Genomic DNA, 12,116 nt, shown 5'->3' on the forward strand with positions numbered 1-12,116 from the left:
ACTTTCAGTAAATCGTGTGCCTGGCCCTTTAAGGATCCAACGGTAGGTTCGTAAATCCCGTTGCAGTCTGTTCTGTTTTCATGTTATCGCGATAGCTTCACCTCAGTGGCGGCTGTGTGGCCCCCTGTCTTAGTCCGGACGGAGTTGTTTCTGACGTTTGAATGAAAAACAGTGCAAATTACCTCCACTTTGGACCCAGAAAATAATGGCTTCAGCCTTGGAGCAGTTTGTGAACAATGTGCGGCAGCTCTCCGCTCAAGGTAGGTTTGCTAAACTCATTCGAGTGGGAAGTATTAGCTAGCTAGCTAGCATATGCTATCCAATGCCTTGCCGATAGCTAGGCAGCCAAACTGGTCTGAGCCCTCTTTTTGCTTTATCATGTAAACACACTGCAAAAATGACTTTATCTGACTGCGAGAGTTCCGTAAAGTATCACCAGAAGATGCGCTAGTACATAGGGACGCATAGGTTAACTGCGTATAGGTGGTTCATCAAAGAAAATGTCAAAATCATACTTTTTGTTTTTGATCTAGAAAATAATTTCTGAGCACTGCCTACCGGTAGTCCCGCCCTGACCCCACGTGATTGGCTGGCTAACGGAGTTAGCGAATACTATTGGTTCAAAGCCATCTGTCAATCGCACTTGTATTACCTCTGTTGCAAGGCCTTCACAGGACACTTGACCGACCTATTTTTAATGAAATATTCAGCCACAACACGATGATTGTACATGTTTGCGTGTATGTTTGTGTTCTATATTTGTAAAGAACAGCCTATGGATAGCCGTAGACAACAACATTGCAATTTTATCATAAATGCGACCATTAAAACAATGAAGACAATTACTTCGGGGAAAAGTATTGCCTCTTCACCTTTTGTGGATTTTATTAATTTAACCTCAGCATTTACACCGACTGACAGGGAAGGACGTTATAATACCATTTCTAGGTTGCAGTGCAGTTACATCTTTGTGCGTGTGTCCCTCTTGGGAGCCACATAATGTTATAAGACACGTGAAAGTTCAAATGTAATTCAATTAAATTCCAGTATAACAATCTCCCGGTAATTTAATTACATAACACGGTCATTTCTAAAATTTGATCTGGATCTATCATTGTGATGTAAACTGTGTTTGATATAAGATATGCGTCTTTGCAAAGACCACATCGTTTAATTTCTCTCTGTTCTCCTGCCCTCTCACCTCCAGGCCAGATGACTCAGCTGTGCGAGTTGATCAACAAGAGTGGGGAGCTGCTGGCCAAAAACCTGTCCCACCTGGACACAGTGCTGGGAGCCCTGGACATCCAGGAGCACTCCCTAGGTGTGCTGGCTGTGCTGTAAGTAGCCTGATCCATCCTAAATCTTTCCAGGGTTGCCAGTGTTAAGAACTCTTCCTCTGTGTCTTGTGAAGTCTGCTGCTGTTTTTTTGTTGTCTTGTTTTTGTTTTGAGTTCTGACGAGTCCACTTTGCTCCTACCTTCATCATGCTCCTTGTTTCTGCTCCATTTTTTTCCTGAACTGGGTCAAGAGATTTTGTTATTGTTGTGTCTGTTGAAGGTCATATGAAGTAATCTCCATCACATCTACACTATTCATCAAAAAGCAGTACAATGAGAAGAGAATGGTGAACACAACTTTCAGTTTTTAGGTTAAGAAATCTGAGTTGCCAAGTTAAAACAAATCGCATAAATGATCCAGTATTTGCATCTTGAATAAAGGTTTCCATTCCCTTCTTCTCAGTATTATGTTTTTTATTATTATAGGCTGCCTGTTGCATGTAGCCGTTGTGGGACTAATAAAGGATTTCTGATTCTGAGCAGAGCAAATGTGATGTGGACACGAAGCCGTTAAAAGCTACCTGTTGCACGTACAACTAATTGTGTAGGCCTGAGATATTGTAACAAAGAAAGTGACTATCTTATTATTTAATAAAGAAAGAAATGCCAATGCTGCATTGAATATTAAACACAGAATCAAGTAGTAAGTGTTACGAGTTCGCTTCTGCTTCACAAACCTCAAAGATTCAAGTTGAACACGATGTCATTTGACTGCAAATGGAAACAAACGGTCCAGTTTTTCATTTCCGTCTCATACACCAATGTGTTGTACCAGTTACAGCTGTGAGTTATGTATTAAGGTCTCCCTGGTTCACTGAAAGTTTCCTCTTTCGTTCCAGATTTGTGAAGTTCTCCATGCCAAACATCCCTGACTTTGAGACTCTCTTCTCCCAAGTCCAGCTCTTCATCAGTACTTGCAATGGCGAGCACATTAGATATGCAACAGACACTTGTAAGTCCAGACTAACCAAACCTCTCACTCCATATTTTTAGGAAGCTAAATATGCATTTGTATCCTGCTGCGGTCTTTCCCTTTGAAGAAAAGCAGATTCCTACACTGAACAGTGTTGTATCGCATTGAGCGCATGTATTCTGATACACTATGTCGCACTTCTAAATGGTGCACGGTCTTTGCTAACTCGTATTTCAGACACTGGCTTCTTCCAGGTTCTGCTCATGAGCTCTAAAATGTTTTTTAATTCATAAAAACTAAGAACATGCTGCATTGTTACGTTCTGGTATCTGTAATGTAGACGGGGCAGGTATATCGGTGCAGTTTGTACGCAAATGTCTAAACGTTAGATAAATTATTACAAAGTTATTTCCCTTTGAGCTTAAGGGGAAAATGGCCACTTTGTATGAAAGTATGTTTGTTACCAGGATTATGTTTCTGATGCTTAAACTGAAGTGCTGTGCATGCGAGCAGTGCTTTACACCCGACTAAGAACACCTTCTGTTTGCTCTCAGTTGCTGGTCTCTGCCACCAGTTGACAAACGCCCTCGTAGAGCGGAAACAGGTAAGACTATCGATTCTGACTTCGTTGGGAGTGAAATGTCCAACTAGTTATCAATAAGGAGCTTTATTCAAAATGCAATATTTCTTTTACACTCAAAATGAATCAGCAGTTGATGTTTGATACTCCAGTAAATCGGTTTTTATTCAACCACTAATTTAGTGTATAAAATGTATATTTATCTCAGTGGAAAACAACATCTTTACATAAATGTCCACATCCTCACAGGAAAAAGTATCGTCTTCAGTGGCTGCTTTGTAGATTAAGGGAGGTGTAGTTTAAATATAGGTTGAGAATTCATTTGTTTTGGAGCAGTGACAGTTTTCTCACACACCTCGACCTTCCACCTGCTCAGTTGAACGGAGCGTGGATTGTATTTATTTCCAGAGACGACCGACTCTTTCATCCCGACGACCGCCGGTCTCTATGATGTCATAACTCTGTTTCACTTACAGTATTTAGTGTCGCCGTGCACACGTGTACTAATACCCCCTGAGCTCCATCAGCTCCTCTGCATGCAGCATCACAATCACACGACTCTTGTCTGTGTTGTCCACTAGAGACAGAAAACGCGTCCTCTTCCTCCGACCTGAAGAAGAGTGTTCGCGTTGGTCTTCGGTGCATTCTGTAATGTTCCCATAATGTTCTCATCGCCGTGACGTTTCCTTGTCAACGTGCTCATTATGTTTTAAAGGACGCCACGCCACGTCTCGTGAGTGGGTGAAACTATTTTTAATGTTGTTTGCACTTTGCTGCAAAAGCAATTTCCCCCGGGCAAATGTGAAGTTACTACGTTTTAATCTCATTGTTCACCGTCTAACGCCAAGACGAATCCCACATGAGTCGTCCGGTTGCTTGTACGCCGCAGAGTCTCCGCATCCAGGAGTCTCATGTTTTCCTTTTCCATCTCGAGCTAAATATTTTAATGCATTTTAAATCGGGGACTCGACTGTTTTCAATGTGTTTGGATGTGTCTGGAAAGCTACAGCTGAATAACTAAATGGATATTTTATTCCTTCTCTGACAGCCATTGAGGGGCGTTGTCGTCCTAAAACAGGCAATAGACAAAATGCAGATGAACACAAACCAACTTACCTCAGTTCATGCAGACCTGTGTCAGGTGAGTCCGCTGCCTCAGCACCACGGCTGTAACCCCAAATGGCCTCATGATGATGAAATTGTAACATTTCTGCTTTAAAATGTCTAAAAAGGACTTTCCATATGTTTTATATTCTCTTGAGTTGTGTACTTACATTATCCCCAATGTTTCCAACCCGGAGAAACCTGTCATTTTAATCAAGGCAATAAATAATCTCCTCTAAACCCTTCGAGCAGCGTCAGCGTTGTGGTTGTTTGCCAGGAGCTTCATGAGCTTTTTATCCGGTTTCAAGCCGCATGTTTACGGTCGACTTGAACTGAATGAAGGATTTTCTTCATGGTACGTCTGGATCTTCAGTTCTCAGAGAAACGAGCTGTGGCAGCCGAACAGCGTGCAGGAGAAACTCTGACTTCTAACCACAACTCACGGGGTGCGTTTGTTTTGGAGAGGAGGACACCTCAGTGTAACTCGGCTCCTGAACAATGAAGGCATCCCGACTTCACGACGCCGCCAAAACTCCGTCTTTGATTATTGTTTTGACGGCAGAAGATTACATATTATGCGTTTTAACTTTCATATTTAATCTCGCTACTAAATGTGATTTATTTATCTGCAGTATTTTCCCAGTTATATTATTGTTTCTCAATCTCCTTCTCCTAAATGCTTTGTGTGCACAGTTCAGACCCCCGCGTTGTCCTCACTATACACTTGTCTTCTTGCAGCTGTGCTTGTTAGCAAAGTGCTTCAAGCCCGTCCTGCCCTTCTTGGAAATGGACATGATGGACATCTGTAAGGAGAACGGAGCTTACGATGCAAAGCACTTTTTATGTTACTACTACTACGCCGGCATGATCTACACGGGCCTCAAAAACTTTGAAAGAGCGCTGTACTTTTATGAACAGGTACTCTCACCCTCCTGAAACACTCTCAATGTTGTGACTTTGTTTTGACAATTGGTTCCTAATGTGACCGATGTTCTGCAGAATGTGTCTGCTACACACAGATGGTCACGTGTGTCTTCTCTTCTCAGGCAATAACCACTCCAGCCATGGCAGTGAGCCACATCATGTTGGAAGCCTATAAGAAATACATCCTGGTGTCACTCATTCTCCACGGCAAAGTGCAGCCGCTGCCCAAATACACCTCTCAAATAGTAGGGAGGTTCATCAAGGTGAGGAGAAACCGCGTGGATGTTTTGGTTCAGCGGATGAATTTACATATGCAGACATTTAAGTAACCGGATTATCTCACACCTGCTGATCTCTATTCAGCACATAGTGACCAGCTGTAAACATCTGCTTTTGTGTTGTGCCACTAACTCATTGTTTCTTTCTCCTTGCTGCTCCCCTCAGCCCCTGAGCAACGCATACCACGAGTTAGCTCAGATTTACACCACCAACAACCCGGCCGAGTTGCGCGGCGTGGTCAACAAACACAGCGAGAGCTTCACACGAGACAACAACACGGGCCTGGTCAAACAGTGCCTCTCCTCCCTCTACAAGAAGAACATCCAGAGGCTAACAAAGGTGTGTGTGATGATGCTACGCATAATGTTTGTGGACCGTGCAATGTCTAATCTAATGTTTTTATCTTCTTCTTAAATCACATTGTAACCTTGTTAAGAAAAGTGCAAAGGAAAATAAACGTTATATTACAATCTCCTTTTTCACCTTCTGCCTCCTGCAGACCTTTCTGACTCTGTCTTTGCAAGACATGGCGAGTAGAGTGCAGCTGTCCGGCCCGCTGGAAGCAGAGAAATACGTCTTACACATGGTAAGAAAGTCCAACAGGTCGTCTCTGCACATTAAGTGTGCTAATTAATGTGGATTGTGATGTAAACTGAACTTTATCTACTTTCTCTTTCATGTATTTATATTCAGACTAAAAGTTTGGATCTGACCTTCTTCCAAAACAAGACATTTTCTGTTTAATTGTCCTCCTTGTGCTTCTGTGCAGATTGAAGATGGTGAGATCTACGCTAGCATTAACCAAAAGGATGGCATGGTCTGCTTCCACGACAACCCCGAAAAATACAACAACCCGGCAATGCTCCACAAAATCGACCAAGAGGTGAGACTGTCCGACTCTCCACAGTCTTTGCATGAAGTCCCGTCATAATGTCCTGTATGTTATGTTTGCTTGTAACTGCTTTTAAAGTAAAGCTGTGTACTTGTTCTTCTTCCAGATGTTGAAATGTATAGAGCTGGATGAGAAACTAAAGTCTATGGATCAAGAAATCACAGTAAACCCACAATTTGTGCAGAAGGTGAGTCGATCACATGCCTGGGTGTTCTCTGACCTGTAGTGCTATTTATCAGATTGTTTTGGTGTAAATGTCTAGATTGCACTTCCTTCTGTGCTGTGATACGGTACAAAGACAATAGTTCCTACATGAAACCGTGCACAGGAAGGTCTGTGGGTTATGTTCAGTAACCGGGTCAAGATTTCTGGAAAGAGACGTTACTGTTGAGTTATTCAAATGTATTTTTTGGTACTTTGAGCACAAAAAGTGAAGTAAAATCTACTTCCAGAAGTCTGCAACTCGCACCAAAACAATCTAGATTGAGAAAAAGCATTACAGGTAGTCTTACAGGTGAACTGTCCCTAACAAATCTTTCTATGTTCCTTGTGACTCAGCGCTGGATTTACATAATTGTGTTCGCGGCGCAGCGATTATCAAAATGAATGTGAACACGGTGTAGTACAACTGTCGCAGGTGAATTATTAGAAAACATATGTCATAGTGGTGTTCAGGTGTTACGAAAGCATTGCCACGGCACAGACGCAATCAACACCTGGAAGAAGTCGATGGTTTTTGCAGTTTAATATAAAACACTCTTAAATCTGGACTGATGTACAAGAGCAGCTGTAGGTTTTCTCAGCAAAGCCATCCAGATAACTCGGTGCTGCGTCTTTGAAACATGCAAAGCTGTCCGCTTTTGTTTATGGAAACGCAGCAGGAACCAGTTCTTCAAGTTGTGTTTTCAGGAAGCATTCTCAACATGCGACACTGTTTTGTTTCCAGAGTATGGGATCGCAGGAGGACGATGTCGGTAGCAAAACGTCAAGTTATTCCTGAGGAGCCTTGGCCCGGGCGAGAACGCTGCAGGCACCCAACGCGTTCTTCCCAGGATGAGTTGGATTTTTTAAAAAGAGGAAAACAAACAAACATTCTATTGCATAAGGACTTTGGTCAAGGAAAATCTAATTGTGTGGAATGATGATAAATTTGGTTATTCTTTCTTCACAGTGTCTAAAGGATAACAAAATATCCGTACAGAAAAAAAGATTACAATTTTGTCAGTGTTTTATTTATCAATGTTCAGGTTGGAGCGCCACTTCCACATTAACAGAAACCACAATAATAAAAACTGGACTTATTTGTTCCAAACACACGTGTGAATAATGTTTGTACTGGTTCTGCTGCATGATGGCCGTAACAAGAAGGCATTACGTGAGGTAAAACATGGCTGACGAGGAATACATCTGATATGTTCTACGTTTGTAAAGATCGTTTCCCTCTCACTCCTTTTTTGGTTAGAATGTAGATGTCATCAATAGCACATCTGTACACATGGACATGCCCTTGACCAAACTCTGCACAGTGGAGTCGTTCACAATCTCGTGCACTGTTTTTGTTTGTTTGTTTTGTTTTTTCCTTTTTTGTTTTTTAGGTTGGATCCACTAGAGGTCGCTAGAGCACTGTATAGAAAGCCGTTTTGACAGCTTGTTATCACAAGAGGTGAAGTCAACAGATGAAACCAAACTGTCATGTCATTTGGGAGCTTGAGCTTTGCGATTGTGGATCTGTTAATAATAAATTGTTTAAGAATATAGCTCTCGGTTTCATGCTTCTCATTCAAGATTCTCATATCCCTTTTTGGTTGGACAAATACTGTGTAATGTGGATTTCCATCCTACTCCTGGGTGTCACAGCGTCACGTTCTTGATTGATAAAATGAGGCTGATTTCACGTTTCAGCCTATGAACGTCCTCGTACAGGCGGATGTGGTTTGCTGGGAAATTGCACCAATCACGACGCAGCAACCACTTCATAGAGGCGGGACTTAACCGCAAATAGAACGCCAATCACACGCAGTACTGGCCTCTCATTGGTCCACTTTTATGAATGAGGTGGGTCTTGACGACAGTCACTGTAAGCTACTGTTGAAATTCCATTGCTAACCAACTTTAGCCAGCTTGCTAACATGTAATTCAGCGACCACATACACAGCGCAATTCTGGATTTAAAACTCATAAACAATGTTTGAGTTCCAATAGAGCAACATTAGAAAAACCATCTTCATGTTCGCAACTGCGCGTGTCTCCGTGACTGCAACCAGGACATGTCCAGTTAGCGCAGCAGTCAGTGGATAACGAACCTGGTCAGCTAGCCAGCCCGTTTGTACCGGGTCTGCGTGGGGGGGACAGGTTTCATCGCCCGGACAAGAGGACAGTAACGCCGGGTGCTGGGACTACCATGAGTCCCGCAGGCTGTCCCCATGTCAACAGCTTCAAGGTGGACAACTGGAAGCAGAACCTGAGGGTCATTTATCAGTGTTTCGTGTGGAGCGGTTCGGCAGAGACCAGAAAACGCAAGGTAACAAGTGACGTGTGTGTGTGTGTGTGCGTGCGTGTGTGTGTGTGTGTCTCGTGCTTGCACAGTTCCCCGCCCTTCCAAAACAACACAACCTACCCGACACGGAATGCCAAAGTACTGTTTGCTCAGTCAGATGATGCCCACGCGCACTGTCTGCTTCCTTGGTGTGTCGGACTAGAACCCGTTTCCAGACCGAGCACCACACCTGCCAAACCCGCCAGCCTCTCAGCCAGGTAACCCCGCAGCTGAACGTTACTTACTTCAAAGCTAGACTCCGCACACTAGATTAGATAACTGATTGTTTGCAGTGGCTCCACTCCCTCCCACCAGCAGACTCCAGCACTACACGGTGGTGCTCCCTCCCTTAGGGGGGGGGGCATTAATCCATTTAAAATCAGCTAAGCGTGTAAGCTCTACCTGTCATCCTGCAGACCACAAGTCATAATGCATCACTGCATCACTGTATGACAGGATCTCTTTCACATGGGTACATTCAGTCTGTTTTCATTGAGTCAAGATTCCCATAATAACACATGTGTACAGAGCTGATGTGCACACTGTTAGCATGTTGTGATTGTCATCCTGCACTCAGATGTGCTCTGGGACAACCCCGAGTCATCTGTCATGCCATCAGTGGAAGCCTGTAGTCCTGAGAGGCATGTTTTCTGAATTAAATGGTGTAAATATTGGCTGTCATTTCCTAATTCTCTGTCCCCCACCCTACCCCGAAGAGCAGCCGAGGCTGGCAGCCCACATTCATCCTGCGCAGTAACTCCTCATCGCACTACATCTTTATTGATCGTGGCTCAGTTTTTCCACTCGTCTCTCAGGAAACCACTTTAATTCTGAATCTCATGTCCTTTATTTTTCCAATTGCTCTTAATGTCTTGTGAAGATGGTTTTTACAGATCTCAGTTTGGTGAAGAGGGTGATTGATGTGTTTCTGTCACATCCAGCATCACTTTGTGTATGGAGCCAATCTCAGGACCTAAGCTGATATTCTCCTCTTGGTGACTGTAGCAGGGACGCAGAGCAGAAAGATAAACGTTCCCCTTCCCTCACCTTGACAATTCAAAAGGCAACACTCGAGCTTCGTGGCAGAACCAGCACTGCTTCTCTTCTAAGTCCTGTTAACGCCGTGTTCTGTCAGCCTGCAGCGCGGCGGCCGCCTCCACTCGGTGCAGCGGCACGAAACAGAATCATTGTGAAGCTGTAGAGGCAAAGCTGGCGGTCAAAAGACAGAAGGTCAACGAAATATTTCACATTGGCTCAGTGCACTGCTGTCACGAGCAGCTGTTGCATGTAAATATGATTTACAGATCTGAAGTGAATCACCTGTAGTCATGTGTTGTGATCTTCCTTCCCATTACTCCACACTTATTTCCCAGGACTTCACAGTAATTGGTATAAAGTGCTGCAGGGATGACGTATTTCTGTAGGCCAACCCTTTTTACATTGGATTTTGGATTATTGCAGGAAATAATCTTCACAGATGATGTATAGAGTCATATACCATAACCTACTTAGCTTATGGTATAAATGAACTACACCACAAGTGTTCTCTTAAGCTTGTGTTAACTACCTTAGCATCTAACCAGAAGCCACTCAAAGTTCACCTCCGCTGTCTCGACACTTCCTCTGCAGGCCTTGACCTTCAATGCAAGTTGCTTTTGGCTCACAGTGAAAATGTCCTCACACACACTTCTGACCAGGACCTTTCCGGCCCATTGCTTCCTACTGCTCTCCTCACGTAGCATCCTGCAGGCAGATGGCTCGTCACTGACATCGCAGCGCTCGCAGAAATGTGACATGGACCGACCTCGGGATGTCACAAAGGCCTTATTGAGCGCGTTGCCTCTCAGCACATGTACAACCACTGCATACCCACAACTCCTGGCTGTAAGGATGTGTTGACTGACGGGCAGCATCTACTGTATGTCCATGCTTAGGCTGGCATGCCAAGCATGTGCTCAAATAATCAGCACCAGAGATCCAAATACAATACAGATACAGAGATCTGACTTGAATGTGAACATGTGCACATCTGCTTTCCTGCTGAGAGTTCAATGAGAAGATTGCAAGTGAGCTGTAGAGGTGCTGGGAGGCAGGTTGTGTTGCTAGCTGTTTCCCCCTGTTTTCAGTCTTTGTGCTAAGCTAACACCTTTATATTGAACAAACCTTTCATTGAACTCTCTGAAGAAAGTGAATAAGTGTCTTTAGACAACATGCATTGGATAGTATACACATTTGTACAATTACTAGTATAACAATTGATAAATAGTCATTACAAGATGTAAATGCTCAACAGTCCTTTGTTCCAGCTTCTCTATTGTTTTCATTTAATATCTTTTTTTGAAGGTTTCACCTTTTTTTCCACTTTTGCAGCGATGCGTCAGATGTAATGCCGTCATTGCACTTTCATTAAATGCATATTCTCACGCAATATCAGTTTACAATATGCAAAGTCTGTCGGCACCAGGCAATGTAGCAGAACGGGCTGCCACTGAAACGCTTTGCTCCTTTTTAAAATGTTTTCTACGCTCCACTGAGGTTTTAATGTCATTTATTAGTTGTCAGCTATTCTGTAAAGGTTGTCTGCTGCTACTCTCCAGCTGTGACCACTGCAGAGCACGTTCACACGGACCAACAGCCCGTTTCAAATCCATTCTATTAACTATTCCTCTCTGCACGGTTACATTCTTCAGAGGTGACTCTGAGGGGAAAGTTTGTTCAGCACGACGCAATTTGCCATTTGAATTCAGCATCTACTGGACTACATTTCAAATATCACCTCTTCCATTGCTCATTCCTTCTCACCTCATGTTCATCCAGGCTGCCAGCTTCTCATCTGCATGCTTTTGAACTGTTGCCATCACCCCTCGCCCCCCTCTTTTCCAATATCACCATCAAACAGAATATATAGGAATGCATTAATAATTAATGGTCATTATCATATACTGCAATTTAGGTTTACACATTAATCACATGAATCTTACATGATCACCGTGGGCTGCTTTAGACTTTAAAGCAGAAAGACGCAGAGACGTACGACCTGCTTGGCCTCACGTACTGCACACACACTTCTCTCACACACACACACACACACACACACGTCCCTGTTAAATTGCTTTCCAGTCTCCTGTTGTGATTCTGCACGAGGTACCAGAGGTTGAAGAAAAGCAAAGTCGAATGTTGTTTTACTTGGTAAATCGCAGTTGAAGACAAACATTATGAAGTAGAGCCGGAAGATACGGCTTATAAATAAAATATGTTTATCCTTTGCCTGATGTATATCTTGCTGTTTTTATATTTCCTCTATAATACCATAACTGTATGATTTGAACTCTGATGCGTGTGATCACACCGGAGGAAACGCTTAATATCCTGATGTTGTCTGTGACACTTCTTCCAAGTCTGTGGGAGTTTCTCTTACACTCTGAGCTGCTGTCCTGTCGTTATCGTTATTGACATACTGACTTATTGAATGAATGTGAAACTGTCTCACGTTCACTGGAAGATCACTTTTATTCTGAAGTTCTTGCAACTCCCTACCTGTCAGACCTGCTG

General features: G+C 43.3%; 2 protein-coding genes across 7 annotated transcripts in view; both read left to right on the forward strand.

Annotated features, from left to right (window-relative positions):
* Positions 1–48: 48 nt before the first annotated feature.
* On the forward strand, positions 49–7,785 carry cops3 (COP9 signalosome subunit 3). The gene is made up of 12 exons (XM_029457000.1): positions 49–260; positions 1,208–1,337; positions 2,176–2,288; positions 2,804–2,853; positions 3,878–3,970; positions 4,672–4,851; positions 4,980–5,120; positions 5,302–5,475; positions 5,636–5,722; positions 5,906–6,019; positions 6,135–6,215; positions 6,975–7,785. The coding sequence occupies exons 1-12, from the start codon at positions 206–208 to the stop codon at positions 7,026–7,028; spliced, it is 1,272 nt and encodes a 423-aa protein (XP_029312860.1). The 5' UTR covers positions 49–205; the 3' UTR covers positions 7,029–7,785.
* A 218-nt stretch (positions 7,786–8,003) lies between these two features.
* usp22 (ubiquitin specific peptidase 22) overlaps positions 8,004–12,116 on the forward strand; it is a 16,256-nt gene continuing 12,143 nt past the window's right edge. The window contains exons 1-3 of one of the 6 annotated variants that reach the window (XM_029456995.1): positions 8,420–8,549; positions 9,506–9,794; positions 10,194–10,448. In XM_029456995.1, the coding sequence (XP_029312855.1) occupies positions 10,236–10,448 (213 nt within the window). In that variant the 5' untranslated portion in view covers positions 8,420–8,549; positions 9,506–9,794; positions 10,194–10,235. The other 5 variants (XM_029456997.1, XM_029456993.1, XM_029456994.1 and 2 more) reach the window with 5 other exon arrangements.

Source organism: Cottoperca gobio, chromosome 19 (assembly GCF_900634415.1).
Source record: "Cottoperca gobio chromosome 19, fCotGob3.1, whole genome shotgun sequence".
Taxonomy (NCBI): domain Eukaryota; kingdom Metazoa; phylum Chordata; class Actinopteri; order Perciformes; family Bovichtidae; genus Cottoperca; species Cottoperca gobio.